The sequence below is a fragment of the Jaculus jaculus genome, chromosome 1 (genome assembly GCF_020740685.1).
Source record: "Jaculus jaculus isolate mJacJac1 chromosome 1, mJacJac1.mat.Y.cur, whole genome shotgun sequence".
NCBI classification, from domain to species: Eukaryota; Metazoa; Chordata; class Mammalia; order Rodentia; family Dipodidae; genus Jaculus; species Jaculus jaculus.
In genome coordinates this window covers 208976101-208995875 of record NC_059102.1, presented here as the reverse complement: position 1 = coordinate 208995875, position 19775 = coordinate 208976101, and the positions used below count along the sequence as shown (strand labels likewise).

The window sequence follows — 19775 nt, the reverse complement described above, 5'->3', positions numbered from 1 at the left end:
AATAAAAGGAGTCAACAGGGATTGGCTATGCTTACACAATATAAAATTAGCTGTTATGCGTGTTCACGGCGTGCCAAGCAAGGGACTTGTCCAAAGCAGACACTGATATCTCATTTCCTGGATGAACTGAGTGAGGGAAAGGTAAGTACATCTTCTAAATTCCAAAATTAGTATCTGGAAGAAGATGGACAACCTGGAAGCTTCTATCTAATTGTAAGTCACCTGCTACTATTACACTGAAGAAAATGAAGATGCTTCTGTACCAAGTGTTCTTGTCTACAGAACATCTACATTAGAGAATGATTGGTGTACTAAACTCTATCTTTGTGACCAGATGACTATACTATAAAGATGAAGGCATGACAGAACAGAATTCTTTCTCCAAAAATAACATGCTTGCAAATACCCTGAGTTGTACCTAACAGGATGAAACAATGCCAAAAATTTACACATTTCTTCATGATCTTGCATATATATATATATATATATATATATATTCATTATATGTATATATGCATATTAAACTTATTAAAGGTTAAGCCTATTGCTATTGTTGCAGGCCTCTAATTAGTCTTATAAAACTGATGTCCTCTCTAAACCTTCCCCTCCGAGGTTCAGGGAACCTTATAGAAGAAGGGGTGGAAAGAATGTAATCAACAGAAGGATGGAGAGAAGGGCTGGGAAATGCTGTCTTCTGGACACATCACATGGCTGTTATATGCCTAATGCAGCTGAGGCTTCCTACATGAGACTGAGTCTGTCAGTATTTTACCATGGGTGGGAAAAGGGCTCAGAAGACTCCACACCTCCCACAGTAGCTAAAGGCAGGTCCATCAGTGGTGAAGCCAATGATAATTTTACAATTTTAGGTAAATAACCTTCCATCCATGATCATGCAAACAACCCTAATTTAAATCAATGAATGTTAAAAAAAAACATGAAAGTAAGATGGGGATTAATGGAAAAGAAGAAAGGGGTTAATGGGGGGGGGAAGAGAGGGAAATTGGAGATCATGATATCAAAATATATTATACACATGAATAAAAATGCCTAAAATGGAGAGCCAGGCATGGTGGCGCACGCCTTTAATCCCAGCACTTGAGAGGCAGAGGTAGGAGGATCACGGTGAGTTTGAGGCCACCCTGAGACTACATAGTGAATTCCAGGTCAGCCTGAGCTACAGTGAGACCCAACCTCAAACAAACAAACAAAAATAAAGATTCATAAAATGGAAAAAATGAATAAAAATTTAAGAAATAGCCAGGCATAGTGGTAGATGCCTTTAATCCCAGTACTCAGGAGACCAACGTAGGAGGATCTCTGTAAGCTTGAGAGAATTCCAGTTCAGCCTGGGTGAGAGTGAGATCTTACCTTGAACCGCATTCCCCCCCCCAAATAATAACAGATATTCTCAAAAATTTCATCCTATTGCTCAATGCATGCTGGTTGCCTTTTACACAGAACCACTATTTCTATCCTTTCACAGAGTCCAATTTGCAAAACATACCTATCACAGAAGAAGCCCACCATTATCCAACACTAACGACATGTATCAATACAGAGTAACTCTGAGTTACTGTATATAGTATAGACATATGGTCACAAAGGGAGAATTCATTATGCCCATTGTTTTCTAATGTAGATGTTCTGTAGACAAGAATACTTGGTACAGAAGTTTCTTCCAGCATACCACTGGTTTTCTTACCTGCCAGAAGTAATATAAGGCACACAGCAAAAAAGTCTGGATACTCTGCAAGACCAGTATAATTCATTTTGAAGTATGTCCCGAAAAACTGACCAATCTTTTTGTTAAGAAGTTCATCAAAGGTGCCACTCCAAGCTCTTGCAACACTAGAGGTACCTTCCCAAAACAGATCAGAAAATACAAGGTTACTGGCAGAAAATTAATATCACATCATTTGGTAGTCTATTCTAGAATAAACATGGGTTATTTGACATACATTGAACAGTCCAATCACAATATAAAATTAATTTACAATAGTTTTTTTCATAGATATTTCTTTATTTATTTGAGAGAGAGAAACAGGTAGGCAGAGAGAGAAAGAAAGAGAGAGAGAGAGAGAGAGAGAGAGAGAGAGAGAGAGAGAAAGAATGGGCACGACAGGGCCTCTAGCCACTGCAAACAAACCCCAGATGTGAGCACCCCTTGTGCATCTGGCTTATGTGGGTCCTGGGGAATTGAACCTGGGTCCTTTGGCTTTTCAGGCAAGTGTCTTAACCACTAATCCATTTCTCCAGCCCCAATAGTTTAAAAAAAAAAAACACAAGATTTTGTTACTTCCTCAGGCAGGCCTCAAAGTTACAATTTTTCCTTGGTCTCCTGAGTTCTGGGATCACAGGCGTGTATCACCACATCCAGCTACAATGATAATTAATGTCTTATCTGTAGAATCAGGCAACTTTATTTGCAATAAAGAACTATTAAAATTATTTTAAAAGATTGCAGGATCTTCAAATCTACTAAGTCATATTTGGAGATGAGACATGGAAGTCACAATGAAAAAGAGACATATTAGGGATGTCAAAAATGAGGCTCATAAGCCGGGCGTGGTGGCGCACACCTTTAATCCCAGCACTTGGAAGGCAGAGGTAGGAGGATTGCCATCAGTGAGTTCAAGGCCACCCTGAGACACCATAGTGAATTCCAGGTCAGCCTGGGCTAGAGTGAGACCCTACCTTGAAAAACCAATAAATAAATAAATAAATAAATAAAATGAGGCTCTTGGGGCTCAGAAGATGACTCAGTAGATGCTTGCTTACAAAGCCTGCAGATCTGGGTTCAATTCACAAGGCCACCCACATAAGCCAGATGCAAAAAAGTGGCACAAGTGTCTGTCATTCATTTGCAGAGGCAAGAGGGCCCACATCTATGTGAATGAACACATGCACACACACACACACACACACACACATGCAAATAATTTAAAAAGAAAGAGGCCTAGCCATGCATGATGGTGCATGCCTTTAATCCCAAAACTTGGGAGGCACAGGTAGGAGGACTGCTGTGAGCTCCAGGCCACCCTGAGACTACATAGTGAATTCCAGGTAAGCCTGAACTAAAGTGAGACCCTATCTAGAAAAATCAAAAAAAAAAAAAAAAAAACCCAAACAAAACAAAGAACAAACAACAAAAATCCCCAGAGGGATCCAGTGACCCACTCATGCTCACCCTGCAGCTAAGGGTACAAGAAGAGCTAGCTCCACCCCTATAGACATTAGATTTACTTCTGAAACATACCTATAACGTAGGACAGAATGAGATTCCAGCCAGTGATGAAGGCCCACAGCTCCCCAACAGTAACGTAAGTGTAAAGATAGGCAGACCCAGTCTTGGGAACTCGGGCCCCAAATTCAGCATAGCAGAGGCCTGCCATCACAGAGGCCAGGGCAGCAATGAGGAAGGACACCACTATGCTGGGCCCAGAATCTGCTTTGGCAACTTCTCCAGCCAGGACATAAACCCCAGCACCCAGTGTACTTCCAACCCCCAGGGCAATGAGGTCCATGGTAGTTAAGCAGCGGCATAGTTTAGAATCTTCTAGACTGTCCAGAGTGACGATTTTTCTCCGGATCAGACATCGGGCAAAAGTCAGCACTGCTCCACAGGGAATCATTCTGAAGAGATCAGCCTGCAAGAGACAGGAGGGTTAGTAAAGAGCTGGTCTGCGGTCCTGAAGGCTCGCTAAACACCTTGCAGGACAAAGCTCTCTGCCCAGCTTTTACTCAACAGAGATGTGATGTTTGATGAAACCAGAAAGATTTAAGAAGTGGAAGCTGAGAATTTCCTGGCGCTCATTCACACATGCCCTTTTAGAAAGGATTCCAACAAATGGCTCTTAGGGGAAGCAAAAGTGATAAAAAAGATTTGCTCTTTTGTTCAATTATTACAGTCTTTGTAGATGTTGATAGAAATAAATTTTTACTGGATGGCTAATTTAGTCCTCACTACAAAGAGTGAACTATTGCATATCTTAGATTCTCTTTTTCTTTCATCATTTAGCCAACCTGAGATTTTTCAGTCTCTACTAAATGTCAGAGGTTGTGCTAGAAATATGTGTAGAATGATATCACTCAAATGTGGCCTGTAGCCTTATAGGACATAAGGACCTATGGTCTGAAAGCAGGCAAAAAGGACATCATTATATATCCTAAAGCTTGGCTGACTATGTGTGAACCACTGTGTTTTCATCTCAAACAATTAACATGAAGCAAATGTGAACATATTAGAATTTTAAAAAACTCAAAGCACTGAATATCGTTCACATATAATATAAATGCAAGTGTTGAAAGCAGTTATCCAAGAAATAGATCCTTAAGAAAAACAAAAATGGTGTAAAGTTCCTGGAAGGCAACATAAACTTTAAGCTTTCAATTTCTTCTATTTTACCAATAGAATGCCAAAGTATGGCATTTCAGAAATGCTTGATGAAATTTTTACATAATCAGTTTTGTTAATGCTGTATTAAAGCTTCAAAGTGACCTATTAATGTTACTATAAAAATCAAATGTGAGTCAATGTGTGCCATTAGCTAACTCTTAAATACATATTCCTCATGAAGATTAAAGTAGGGCAGTGTTCTGCTCCCAAAGAATCAAGAAGTGAAAAGCAGAAGATTAGTGAAAAGGTCAATTGGGCATAGTAAGAAGAGAAGAGGGGTATTACAGTGTTCAAAGAGCAAGAAAAGGGACCAGAGCCAGCTGATAAGGGCTCCAAATTGACCCACTGAATTTTATAATGACTTAAGATCATGGGAAAGTGGAACGTGTCATTTCTACTTTAGGAATATGACAATGGGCAGCAAAATAAAGTGTACTTGACATTTAAACAAACCATTTATGGTGCAGTAAGTGCTTGGATAACCTCAACAGTTATGAATAAATCAGCCAAGCATGGTGGCACATGCCTTAGTTCCAGCACCTGGGAAGCTGAAGTAGGAGGATCACCATGAGTTTGATGCCAACTTGGAACTACAGAGTGAATTCCAGAGGTCAGCCTGGGATAGCGTGAAACCTTGCCTGGAACAAAACAGAATAAAAACCACCCCAAGTTTTACAACTATGAATACTTACAGAAAGGGAAGTGAGGTGAAACAAGGAAAACCAAGAAGAGATGAGGGGGTAGAGTGAGTAATAGATTGTGGCTGATGTTTTGTTTCTCAAAACAAAAGATTTTTGTTCTGGCATTATAATCATGATGATATTTGTGAGACAGCTAAAAAGAAAATAGCATAAAATGAAAGAAATAAATAAATCAACTAAGTTACTCAAATGACTAGATTGTTACCTCTCTTCAATATAAAATTGAACTGGTGGCACACAGTTGTAATTTCAACACCGGGGAGGCTTGGCAGGAGAACTAAGAGTTCTAGGCAAGGCTGAGCTATATAGTAAGCCTGTATCTCAATGAAAAAATAAAGGAAAATAGAATAAAACTTAATTAAATTCACTCTAGATTACTTGGTAGGAGAATTACTTTCACAAATGCATCACTTTAATTGGCATGATTGGATTTCTACCACTTCCTTCATATTCAAGATGTATTCTATATGTATATAGTTTTGCTAAGTTGCTCTGGTGAAATAAGACAAAGATGCTATTTGTCAAAGATTCATTTGCTTTTGGGCAATTGAAAAATACATATTGAAACTTCTCAGAACTCAAAGTTCTTTATAAACAATCACAACTATGCACAGCCCAGTAAACTACTGACTACAAAAGTCTTGACAATAGAAATATAATGGATAGGAGAGAAAAAAAAACACTAAAAAAGGATGGAGAAATAACAGGGATGGAGAGATGGCTTAGCAGTTGAGCCAAAGGACCAAAGTTCCATTCCCCAGTACCCATGTGAAGCTGGATGCATAAGGTGGCGCATAAGTCCAGAATTCATTTGTAATAGCTAAAGGCCCTGGTGCATCCATTCTCTCTATATCTGTCTCTCTGTCTCTGTCTCTCTCTCTCCTTTCCTCTCTCTCAAATGAGTCAAATATTTTTAAAAAGTTAAAAGAAAGAAGCAAAAAAACATACTGGGTGAACTTAACGAGTCATTATTAAACAAACATTTCTTGGTTCCTAGCAGGTGTCTTAAACAGTGTTTAGCAGATAAAGAAAACAATCTCTTCCTTTTGAAAAAAGCATTTTTGTGGAGACAGTGATATATGAGCAATATATGTACAAACAATGGTCTGAGAAAAATTACACTTATGCCTGATGTTAGTAATTTTATATCTCTATATATTTTGTTTTATAATTTTTCTTTAAACTTTTTGGAAAAGATAAACTCTTTATTTGAAATGGTTATAACTACCTTACTCTCATTGTTACAAGGTCATTTCATTGCTGGAAAATAAACCATTCACACTTATCCTTTTACAAGAAGTTTGTAACCAGAGGCAATCCACAGGGATTTTGACAATGATGTTCTTGACCTGGAGGGCAGATGTTTTCTGGAGTCAAACTTAGAACTGTGCCATCATTCCCGTTTAGTAATGACTATGGTGATGGAGGACTCATGTCTAACATGAAACTTACATATACATATGCACTGAAGGACAGTACAGACTTTGGGAGGTGCCCTTGTATCCTCATACTTGGCCTTAGACTGTGTGGCTCTAATCAACACTTAAGCATCCCAGTGAGATCACAAGTGATTCTGCTGACACTAGAAACAGATCCGCATCCTTCAACAACAATTACCTTATGAATAGCCAAGACAGTGACTTCATTTGAGAAAGAAAAATATAAATGGATTAGCTGAAATCTGAGAATAATAAACCAAGAGATTAACGGTATGGGCACAAGTCTCTGAAAGATTCTACAGGGACTAATGATGCACGTGGATCTCTACAGCCCAATCCCAGCCTGAGTCATGACATTTTCTAAGCACTTTATGCTTCGATTACTTCATTCATTCTTTTTTTTTTTTTTATTTGAGAGCGACAGACACAGAGAGAAAGACAGATAGAGGGAGAGAGAGAGAATGGGCGCGCCAGGGCTTCCAGTCTCTGCAAACGAACTCCAGACGCATGCACCCCTTTGTGCATCTGGCTAACGTGGGACCTGGGGAACCGAGCCTCGAACCGGGGTCCTTAGGCTTCACAGGCAAGCGCTTAACCACTAAGCCATCTCTCCAGCCCCACTTCATTCATTCTTGACAGAAAGCTAATTCCTTCCTTAACAACCTGGAGCTACACCTTCTAAAAGTACACACAGGTTCACCCAAGTCCTCCACTTCATGGCACAGAATTTTGAGTATAGTAAATCCGTACCCCTGATGATTTAACACCACATAGCAAACTTCATCTCAAGTGCATAGAGATTTATTTCCAAATCTGCTAATTACAGTCAGAAACCAATCCTGGATTTTCACATAGTTTGAAGCAGCAGTTAGTCACATACACATGAACCCTTTCTCTCCTGCCCTATGTAAAGCTGAAACCCCAAACTTAGTTCCTACATCACGATAATAGGCCATCACAATAAATATCACAGAAGGAAGAAACAGTGACAAACCAGTAGTGATGGAGCACATCTCAAGAAACCTCAGCCAACTAGCTGGTCCCAATTATAACCCAGCTTTTCCTTACTCACTCTACTGCCAGCTTTGTGGTGAGACATACGCACTTTCAATTCTGAAATGATGTAGAAAAAAACAATTAAACCATATAGCACAGGGCTCTTTCCCCTTCCTGCCTCCCTTTCCCCCCTCCAAACTAGATTGATTTTGTAATTTCCATACTCAAGACATCAGCTATGTTCCACACTTTACAATTCTAAGACAATTTTCGAAATTACATTGTAGGCTGAGTAACTCAGTAAAAGGGGAAGAAAAATATGAATGTGGTAGCAAAGAATTATTGAATTCTTTTACTTAGCTCTGAGAGATTAATTTTCAAAATGCAATATAAGTATTATTTGAGATAAAAGACAGTGAGAAATGATAATTTTTTTGTGTGTGGTAGCATCTTTCTCTAGCCCAGGCTGACCTTGACTTCACTATGTAGTCTCAGAGTGGCCTGGAACTTATGGCGATCCTCCTACCTCTGCCTCCCAAGTGTGGGGATTAAAGGCATGCGCCACCACACCAGCAAGAAAAATGATAATTCTTAAACCTGGATTAGCAACAACCAAACAAACCTTTGCATTAAAACCAAAAACCATTATTTTTCTGGAAAACAAGTTTCCATATACATTTTACTTAACAGAAAACTTATCTTTTCTCTAAATCAAATTTTCTTAATAGTTTCTTTCTCCAAAGTGTTCTCCATACAGTGAGCAGCAATGCAGACATGAGGAAGAGGGCACTACTGAGGTCACTGCAAAGTTGCTGCCATTGCAGTCATGACATTCATATTTTCTTCCTTTTCACACCAAAGTAGTACTGCCCGAAAATATAGTAAAATATATTATTTCAAAAATATCCAAGTATGTTTCCTAATGATACCTAGCAAATAAACAACTGGTTCAGAATTTTGGAAAGTTCATAAGATAATTCGTGCTACATAGCACAGAGATCCACTTTACTAAACTCAAAACTGTAGCTGAAATAAGTCATATTTCATGGTCTCATTCAGAAAGGAGAACAACAGCAACAACAACAATAATAATAAACGAAGTGTAGAACTTTGTCTTCAGGGTTGGAGAGGAAGGAAAGAAGCAAGAAATGAAATGAAAGAAGCAAAGCCCTTAGTGCCTTGGTAACCAGAGCAGCTGCCCAGTCAGCACTCTGCCTGAGCTCCTTGGTCACTTGGGCACCAAGCAGATGCTGTTCTCATAAGCTCTGTAGCAATGGATAGCCAATAAATCTCTCTGAATGCCAGAAGGGGCCACCTGTTCACTCTCCCCAAGCTGCTGCGGCCAGTCATCCTATATGTGCCACTGTAAGCATCAGGGGATACCCTTTCTAAAGTTATCTTACTTCTGTCACTAACCTACAAATGCTACTAATAAAATTGCCTAAAGTCTTGTTACATGCTTATCACATGTGCCCAGTATACTACCTGACACCTTTCTTCTTCTCTTGTGATTCTTCCCACTCTCCCTCTATAATCAAGCCTAATATCAATCTCACAGTGCAGATGAGCAAACTGGGATGTAGCACAGTCCTCTAACATCACTGTCAGCATGCTGTAGAACCCGAGATAAAACTCACCATGTGAAACTCTAGAGCCTTTACCCACAGTTCTGCACTACACCACCACCTTGCTAGAGGTCCCTGTCACAGTCCTCCAGCTCATCCCTCCCCATAGCACTCACTACCTTTCTACTCTGAAGCCACAGGGAATTGGGCCAGAGACAAATAACCAAAGGTGGTGTTCTACATCGTTAGCCATCAGGGAAAAGCAAATTAAAAGTACTCCAGTCAGAATGGCTATCATCAAGAAAACAAATGCTGGTGTGGACATGCAGAAAGAGGAACCCTTATCCACTGCTGGTGGGAGTATAAGCCAGTACAGCCATTACAGAAATCAGTGTGCAAGTTTCTCAAAAACTTAAAATAGAACTAACATATACGCCAGCTATACTATTCAAAGGACTCTGTATCCTAACACAGATATTTTGCACATCTAGGTTTATTGCTGCTCTACTTACAATAAATGGGAAATGGGGTTTAGAAGCCCATCAGCTGATGAATGGATTAAAATGTGATACATACATACATATATATAATCATACACACATATACAATGTAATTTATGCAGATGTGAAGAAAAATGAAATTATGAAATTTTTAGGAAAATAGATGAAACTGAAAGTATTATATAAGGACACTGATTTCTTCTGTTCATTCTCTTTCCAGAGGCAAAGCACCACACTTTTTCATCCACTACTCTGCACCTCCCCAAAAGTTACTTAATTTTTAACTCATTGTTAGAATTCAACAACTTTAGGTTCAATGTTAGACAAAATTCCTTCCATGAAACTGTGGTGGGAAAGGAATTTAACAAGAATTCATACTCATTTCTAGCTCCAGAAATGCAGATGGATACTGAGTTTTATGGCTTGGCTGGTTCTTGAAAAATGGTCACTTCCGAAACTACACTTTTGATTTTGAAAATACTCTGACTTGGTACTTATAAAATTACAGGAATAATGTATGAGCAAAGATTTTTATTGCTAGTATCCTGGCAGATGACTGAAACACTGATACTGACTGCGAGACTTGGAGAAGTCTGCAAGCTTGTACTGGCTCCAGCTAGCTCTGAATAAAGCACTCCTATTGTGAGCTGGGGAAGCCATGGGAAGGGAGAGTCAGTTCATCCCCTGGATCACAGCCACTGACTTTTATATTTAGAATGTGCAAACCAAGAGCTGTTTTAAAAACTAGCACAACTTGAACAATGAAGTCCTTAAAAAGCGAAATCCAACATACTTGTTACCTTTCTATTCTAGTTATTAATATGCCACAATTGTAAACAATGTCTCCTATAAGTGCTATAATATCTTTTAAAAATATTTTATTTATTTATTTGAGAGAAAGAGAGAGAGAGAGCTAGAGTGAGAATGGGCACACCAGGGCCTATAGCCATTGCAATCGAACTCCAAACACATGTGCCACCATGTGCATCTGGCTTGAGAATCGAACCTGGGTCCTTAGGCTTCAAAAGCAAGGACCTTAACCTCTAAGCCATTTCTCCAGCCCTACTATAATATCTTAATTTTTATAGTACTGCATAGATTGAACTCAATTTGCCAATTATTCAACAAACTCAATTTCTCTAAAAAAAAGATCAAGCCTTAAAATTAAAAAGAAACCATAAAACAAATCTAACCAGAATGAAAAATGAAATTCTAGAGATCAGGGAGACAGGGGCAGAGAGAGACAGATAAGCAAACTGGTCATTACCACAGAGCATGTTAGGAGCTATATTAAAGAAGTCTGGCCAAAACTGTGGGCTAACTCCACAATGCACTACCCATAGACCTGAACAAGGAGGGGCCAATGGGGAGGGGGTAGGTCAAGGATGAGCCTAATAATGGTACCAAACTGCCTGTATTTGCTGAATAGAAAACTAATTTAAAAAAAAAAAAGAAAGAAACAGTTCAAAATAAGAAATAAAAATAAAAATAAAAATAAAGAAGTCTGGCACTGCTCAGCACACAGCAGGGGGCGCTCTGTTCAGACACAGGCTGGGTTGAAGAAAATAGAAATTTTCATGAGAAAAAAAGTAAGGTGTAGTAATGCATTCCTGTAATCCCAGCACTCAGAAGGCTGACCAAAGGTTTAAGGCCAGCATGGACCATGCAGAGAGCTGCTGTCTCAAAAGCATAACTTAACTATCTATCAACTAAGTAGCTAACTAGATGTAAGAATGCTTACTGCTTGGATAGACCCTAGAGCAGAGAATATAAATAAGAAAACCCTCTCAGCACTTTTCTAACAACTAAGCAATATCCATGATCTCAAAGCTCATTTTGACAATTCATATAATCTCCTACTTCTTAAAAATCAATTCATCGTTTGAGACCATCCTGAGAAGACACAGTGAACTGTAGGTCAGCCTGGACCCTACCTCCTGAAAAACAAAAAACAAAACAAAACAAAATTCAAAGTTCAAACATATGCCTTTTTTACTTTATTTGAAACAATTCCTTTCTTGGGAAAAATGCATTTTGTAAAATATTAATAATAAGTAGTTATTTCCATAATAATTAGAGCAAAATTCTTAAAATAACCATTAATGTGCGAAGTCCTTTTTCACGTTATTTTATTGTTCACAAGCAATAATTTAAAACAGAGCTCTGCCCTGACAAACACAATTCCTCACAGCCATAGCAGTGCTTTGTTTGCTGTTTCCTGAAGCTGGCCACCTGCATTGAGGTGTGTATATTCTAAATGGCAGAACAATGTAGGAGCAGCTCCTCCTTTGGCAGTATGGACAATTTCTAAATAATATCTAGGCAGTCATACTAGCCACGTGGGCTTTTGAAATAATAATGGGCTCTCCAGCAAGCTCTCTCTATAACCAGAATGAGCCTTTCAAATACTTCAAATCTGCCATCACAGTGCCTCTCCCCATCACTTTGGCTTCCCACTAGTTTTAGGATAAAGATCAAATGTCTTGGCATGGACTCTGGTGTGTTCTAGCTTCCATCTACTCTTCTAGCCTCATCTCATATGTTCTTTTTGCCTTCTAAGTTCTGATCATACTGACTGTCCATCAGTGTACCTGCGTCCCCTTCAACCTTCATAAGTCTGCTAGATCAGCACTTTCTCCCAAAGGCTTTCTACCTCTTTCTATGGTGCTACACAGATCACTTTTTTTTTTCTGTTTGCAGACATCCTATTAAAATTTTGACAACTGCCCACATGCATATAATGTATTTTAATCATATTCACCCACTCCTGCACCCCACCCGATCATGCTGAGCCCCTCCCTCTTCCCAACTATACCCCTTTCAGCTTTCTTCTTGTTCCTTTGTTTTAGTACCTCAGTGAGTTTAATTAGAGTTGCTTACATGAGCATGCGTGAGGGTTATTTACCAGAACAGTGGCTATACCACTGAAGAAAATGTCCCCCCTTCCTCCAGAAAACATTAACTGCCTATAAATCCTCAGGGAGGAATGGAGCCTCATGTGCCTGATCTTATTCATTATGGAGTGTGACAGACCTGACCTTGTATTGTACACAACATGTACAGGTAATCACAGCTGCCATGAGTTCATGAGCGCAATGGCCATATAAGGTCTAGAAGACAGCACTCTATACCAAAACTTCCCTTCTGCTGGCTCTTATATTCTTTTCACTCCCTCCTCCAAGCTATTCTTTGAAGAGTGCTGTAGGTGTTACATTTAGAGCTGAATACTCAACAGTCACTTATTCTTGGCACTTTGACCAATGAATTTCTGCAGTGCAACAAGAAATTTCTCTGTCCAAACCTGACACCAGCTCTAATCTATGAACATAAATATATATAGAAGACAATTTGACTGTCAGAGCATGCCCATTTAGCAAAACAACAGTAGCAGTTTCCCTGTTAGGGCTACAACCTCTCCAGCCACAGGCATTTGACTAGATTTAGAGTGCTGAGAATGAATTTCTTCCCATAACAGTAATGCCACTATTGTACCACCGGACACATCTTTTCAGGCAAGCCAGCAGTATAGTATAATATCTTTTTTTTAAATGTTTTTTGGTTACTTTTCTTTATTTATTTGAGAGCGAGAGAGAGAGAGAGAGAGAGAGAGAGAGAGAGAGAGAGAGAGAGAGAGATAATGGGTGCGCAAGGGCCTCCAGCCACTGCAAATGAACTCCAGACGTGTGCACCCCTTGTACATCTGGCTAACGTGGGTCCTGGGGAATCAAGTCTCGAACGGGGTCCTCAGGCTTCACAGGCAAGCACTTAACCATGAAGCCATCTCTCCAGCCCTAGTATAATATCTTAATCAGAAGTTCTTCCAGGGCTGGAGAGATTGCTTAATGTTTAGGGCACCTGCCTGCAAAGCCTAAGGACCCAGGTTTGATTCTCAAGCCAGATGCACATGGTAGCACATGCGTTTGGAGTTAGTTTGCAGTGGCTAGAGGCCTTGATGTGCCCATTCTCCCTCCTTCCCGCTGTCTCTCTCCATCTTTAATAAGTAAATAAATTTTTAAAAATAAAAAATTATATATATACCTATATATAGATAGGTAGATAGATATAGATATAGACACATACACACACATACCCCAAAACCAATACCAAAACACTGGCTGAAAATGTTGCTCAGTGGTAGAGTGTTTGTCTAGAATCCACCAGTGAGGGACTGGGGCATGGCAGAGATACAGAACACGTGCCTAGCATGTAAAAGGCCTTGAGTCCAATCCTTTGTACCTCAAAAACCAAAAAAAGAATGGCTGGGCATGGTGGCACATGTCTTTAATGCACTTGAGAGGCAGAGGTAAGAGGATCACCGTGAGTTTGAGGCCACTCTGAGACTACATAGTGAATTCCACGTTAACCTGAACTTGAGCTAGACCCTACCTTGAAACAACCCCCCAAAGAAAAGTTCTTCAAACATCTATATTGATTTTAACTCAAATACTATCACATGACTATGTGAATAAAATTCAAATTACCTCATAATCTAAAAACTATATGGTAATCATTGATCAATAAATATTTAATCTTTTTTCTTTTTGGTTTTTCGATGTAGGGTTTCACTCTGGCCCAGGCTGACCTGAAATCTACTATGTAGTCTCAGGGTGGCCTCAAACACATGGCGATCCTCCTACCTCTGCCTCCCGAGTGCTGGGATTAAAGGCGTGTGCCACCACGCCAGGCTCAATGAATAGTTAAGATAGGACTTCCAGCCAAGATAGCGGGGACCACCTAACTGCCCAGCACATCCCTGGGAAAGAAAGGCAAGACATTAAGGGTTCACTGGGTCTCTTAGGGGAGAGCAATGTCCAATAGATTGCCAGTGGGAGGGCACAGAGGGAAACAGGGAATCGCTGATACCCTTGACAGTGGGTAGCCCACCCTCCCCTCAACCAGCCGCCATGCCACAGGCCCAGCTTCAGGACACTCCCGTACTTACTGTAGGAGAAAGGTCCCAGACCAACATAGTTCCACTTGCCTCACTGCACAGGGGCAATTGCCCTGCTACCCCTGTACACGTGTGACCTCAGCTAGTGTTGCAGTCCGGTTCACATTGCTGGTAGAAATCACCCAACAAGAGTAGCTTCTGGGAAAAAGAGATTTATTTTGGCTTACAGGCTTGAGGGGAAGCTCCACGATGGCAGGGGAAAACGATGGCATGAGCAGAGGGTGGACATCACCCCCTGGCCAACGTAAGGTGGAACACAGCAACAGGAGGGTATGCCAAACACTGGCATGGGGAACCTGGCTATAAAGCCCTTAAGCCCGCCCCCAGGAGGTATTAATTCCCAAATATCCATCAGCTGGAAACCTAGCATTCAGAACACCTAAGTTTATGGGGGACACCTGAATCAAACCACCACATTCCGCCCCTGGACCCCATAAACTGATATCCATACATGATGTAAAATACAATGCATTCAGTATGACTTTAAAAGTCCCCATAGTTTTTATCAATCTCAATGATGTTCATACATCCCCATAGTTTAAGATCTTTTAACTGAGCCATAATACCAAAAAATAACCTCAAAAAACCCATAATGGCACAGAATAAATATTCACACTGCAATAGATGGCATTGGGCATAGCAAAGAAACATTCAACCAATACAAGATTTAAACAACCAGGGCAAACATCAAACTCTGTAGCTTCAAGTCCAGCAACTCTAGCCAGTGACAAATCTGCAAGTCCGATAATTCTAACCAGCAACAAGTCTCTGGCATTCCAATTCCGCCCCTCCAGCTAGGCTACTCACAGTCCTGGGAAACTTCATCGGGGCCGGCAGCTCCTCGGCAGCTATCTCATGGTCCCGGCATCTCCGCTGGGTCTCCACTGCAAGCCACGGTTCATCTTCATGGCCCCATGGGGTCTCTATGCAGGCAACCAGCAAACCCGCTTCACACTGCCCATGGCCATTTCCAAAACACAAGACCATGTTGAAACTCAATGACCCTCTTTTCAGCATTTCTTATACTCCACAATACCAGGTAGGGTGCCAATTTGTTAATCCAGGGGGGAATAAAGCAGACTTTGAAGAAAAGGACACTCCTTGAGCACTCAGGCCCCTTCAAAAGAGTCTACATTCTTCTTGTTGCCCCAGCGCAGGTCAGCTAGCCCAGTCTCAAAGGTCATAATCTATCAGTTGCAGCTGAACGGGCAACAGTTCACCCAAAGATTTTTCTTTCTGTGCCATATTCCTCTGCTCACACCAGTTCATTTTTACGCAAAGCAACCCTGCACAACTTCTCAGGACATGGGCATAAGAGCAAGCTTCTCACACAAACTGCTAGCCCAGTCCAGGCACAGCTCTTTCTCACCCTCATAAGCCAAAAATCACAGTCCGTAGTTCTTACTGCCTTCAGGTCTTTCAGCTCTGACCAGGATAGACCATCAAGCTGTACTTACAGCACTGCAAAGCATCTCTTAAGCCAAAGTTTCAACTTCTTTCACTTTCCTCTTGAAAATCAGCTACAAAAGGCCAAAGCCACACAGTCAGGTGTCTAGCAGCAATCCCACTCCTCGGTACCACTTTACTGTTGCAGTCCAGTTCGCATTGCTGGTAGAAATCACCCAACAAGAGTAGCTTCTGGGAAAAATAGATTTATTTTGGCTTACAGGCTTGAGGGAAAGCTCCACGATGGCAGGGAAAAACGATGGCATGAGCAGAGGGTGGACATCACCCCCCTGGCCAACGTAAGGTGGAACACAGCAACAGGAGAGTATGCCAAACACTTGCATGGGGAACCTGGCTTTAAAGCCCATAAGCCCGCCCCCAACAATACACTCCCTCCAAGAGGCATTAATTCCCAAATACCCATCAGCTGGAAACCTAGCATTCAGAACACCTAAGTTTATGGGGGACACCTGAATCAAACCACCACAACTAGGCTATGCCTGCTGGCCCATTGGAGCTCAGGCTCCCTTGATCAATTTGCCTGTCAAACGGTGCCCCCTGCTGCTCAGATCCCCCGCTTGTGGAAGTTCAGCCTGTTCTGCCCACTTGCCCACTTACTGCGTTGGCTGCTGCACAGTCACGCACATGAGCCCAGGCCAATTCCAACTCCACACATGAGCTCAGACTGTGTCTGTCCTTATGCTAGCTCAGGTACAATCCCCTCCCTGTCTCCTGCACTGGCCAACTGCCATTGTCCTGTTGCAGGGGAGTGCAGACTGCTCCTGGGTCCCAGTGTTCTGCCACACCACAGTTTGGGCTGCTTCAGTGTTTGGTGCCTCAGTGTCCCTCCTAGCCCAAGCACAGGCAGCTTTGGCACATTACCACATAAGAGCTCAGGAAACTTTAGCACCCCAGCCAGGCAGGAGCTCAGGAGGCCTTGGAAAGTGAGAGCCAAAGCCCAGGTTGCTTGGCAAATGCCTCAGTCTGCTTCAGATTCCCACTATGCTTGAGCCTAGGCTGATCCACCCACCTACATGCCCATAAACTGTGATGGGCAGACAATGGTGCAAAACAATTAACATGAGAAATCAAATGCAAGAAAATACAGCTAGATCACCCAGTCCTACAATGAACATCTCTAATCAAAACATAGAAGAGTCATTAGGATCAGAACACCAAAATGAAGCTATGAGCAATGCAACCCTGACCAACCTACCGGTAGAACTTGCAGAAAAGCAACAAAGGACCGATAATTGTGTGGATGCTGCCATCACGAGACTAGACCTAATAGATAAGAAAATGGAAGGAGTTCAAAGACAGTTAAGAGATATGAGGGAGAGTGAAAAACAAAGAAGACCTCAAAAATCAGCTGGTGATGCTAAATGAAAACATAAAGAAATGTAAAGATGAATTCCAAGAAGCATCAAGAAAAATCAGAAAATGATGTGAAAAGGGAGCTTGACAGAGGGATGGAAATTATAAATAGAAAAGTAGTAGAAAATACAAACCTAATTGAACACGTCCAAAACTCTCTAGAAGCTCTCAAGAACAGTCAGCCATGTGGAGGATAGAAACTCTGATCTGGAAGACAAGATGGAAGAAACAGAGAGTTCAAAAATTTCAGTAAGTTCAAGAGTTCTTGTGAACAGAGCATGAGGGAATTGTGGGATACACTTTAAACGTCCTAATATCAGGACCACTGGAATACCAGAAGGAGAAGAAATTCAGACCAAAGGCATAGAGAACTTATTTAACAAAATAATCGAAGAAAAGTTCCCCAGTCTCTTAAAAGAAAGGCTCATCAAGATACAAGAAGCCAACAGAACTCCAAACAGATTGGACCAAAGGAGAAACTATCCAAGACATATTGTCATTAAGACTCTAAACATTGACACCAAAGAGAAAATCCTAAAAGCAGCTAGGGAAAAACAACACACCACTCTTAAAGGTAACCCTATCAGAATTACTCCAGACTTCTCAATGGCAACCCCGAAAGCTAGAAGGGCCTGGATTGAAACACTGCAAAGTCTAAGAACCTATAGCTTCCAACCCAAACTACCCCAAAAGTATCCCTCATAATAGATGGTGAAAGAAAAACTTCCCATGACAAAACTCAGCTTTACAATTAAATGAACACAAAAGCAAACCTACAGAGAGTATTTCATGAAATTCTCCACAGAGAAGAAATAAATAATCAGCCACAAATGCCTACAAGAAGCAGATCATGATAACCAAACTCAGAGTAGACACAAAAAACTTCAAAGCCCATGAAAGCACCAAACCACATATACCATCCCAATATGGCAGGGATCAAATCAAATCTCACAGTCATTACCCTAAATATTAATGGCCTTAATTTGCCCATCAAGAGACACAAGCTAACAGGATGGATCAAAAAATTAGACCCCTCAATCTGTTGTCTTCAAGAAACCCACCTCACCAGTAGAGACAGACACCTCCTCAGGGTGAAAGGGTGGGAAACAATATTCCAAGAAAGTGGGAATAAGAAACAAGCAGGCATAGTTATATTAATATCGGGCAAAATGGACTTCAAACCAAAAATAATCAAAAAAGACAAAGAAGGCCACTTCCTACTCATCTAGGGAATGATCCATCAAGAGGATATTACAATCATAAATCTTTATGCACCAAACACAGGGGCACCACAGTTCATAAACCAAAACCTACTTGACAATAAAACAGAAATAACCAGCAACACCATCATAGTTGGGGACTTCAGTGCACCATTATCACTAATAGACAGATCATTCAAACAGAAACTCAACAGGGAAGTAAGAGAGCTCAACAAAACCATAGATCACTTAGACCTAACGGACATCTACAGAACTTTCCATCCCAAATCCACAGACTACACATTCTTCCCAGCAGTCCATGGACATTCTCTAAAATAGACCATATACTGGGTCACAAAGACTGCCTCCACATATTTAGGAAGATTGACATAATTCCCTGCATGATATCAGATCACAATGCTATATTGCTAGAAATTAACAACAAAAGATCCACCAAGAACCCCAACAGCACCTGGAAACTGAACAGCACACTTTTAAACAATAAATGGATAGTCGATGAAATAAAAAATGAAATTGCAAAATTTCTAGAATTGAATGACAATGAAAACACATTGTACTAAAACTTATGGGACACAATAAAGGCAGTCCTCAGGGGAAAATTCATAGCACCCAATGCCTTCATAAAAAAGACAGAGAGATCACAAATCAAAAACCTAACCATCCACCTAAAGGTACTGGAAAAGCAAGAAAAATCCAACCGAAGGAGCTTCAGAAGGAAAGAAATAATTAAAGTCAGATCAGAAATTAATGAATTGGAAACTAAAAAAACAATTAAGGCAATTGACAAAACAAAGAACTGGTTCTTTGAAAAAATAAACAAGATTGTCAAACCCCTGGCCAATTTGATCAAACAAAAAAAGATGCTAAAAATTAACAAAATTCAAAATGAAAAAGGAGAAATCACAACAAACACAGTGAAATTGGGAGAATCATCAGAACTTATTTCATAAACCTCTACTCCACAAAACTGGATAATGTGGAGAAGATGAATAAATTCCTGGATGCATACCATCTATCAAAGCTAAACTGAGAGCAGATTAATCTCCTAAATGAACCTATCACACTCATTGAGATTGAAAAAGCAATAAAAAAATCCTCCTCAAAAGAAGAGGCCAGGACCAGATGCCTTCTCAGCTGAATTCTATCAGGCCTTCATGGAAGAACTCAAACCAATCTTCCTCAAA

At 40.6% G+C, this 19775-nt stretch overlaps 1 protein-coding gene across 2 annotated transcripts in view; it reads right to left on the bottom strand.

Annotated features, from left to right (window-relative positions):
• Slc7a2 (solute carrier family 7 member 2) overlaps positions 1–19775 on the bottom strand; it is an 85082-nt gene that overhangs the window by 23416 nt on the left and 41891 nt on the right. The window contains exons 1-3 of one of the 2 annotated variants that reach the window (XM_045151430.1): positions 17506–17548; positions 3260–3650; positions 1706–1861 (exon numbers count right to left, since the gene is read on the bottom strand). In XM_045151430.1, coding sequence (XP_045007365.1) covers positions 1706–1861; positions 3260–3635 — 532 coding nt within the window. In that variant the 5' untranslated portion in view covers positions 3636–3650; positions 17506–17548. Of the gene's footprint in view, positions 1–1705; positions 1862–3259; positions 3651–17505; positions 17549–19775 lie in introns of those variants that run through there. The other variant, XM_045151433.1, reaches the window with a different exon arrangement.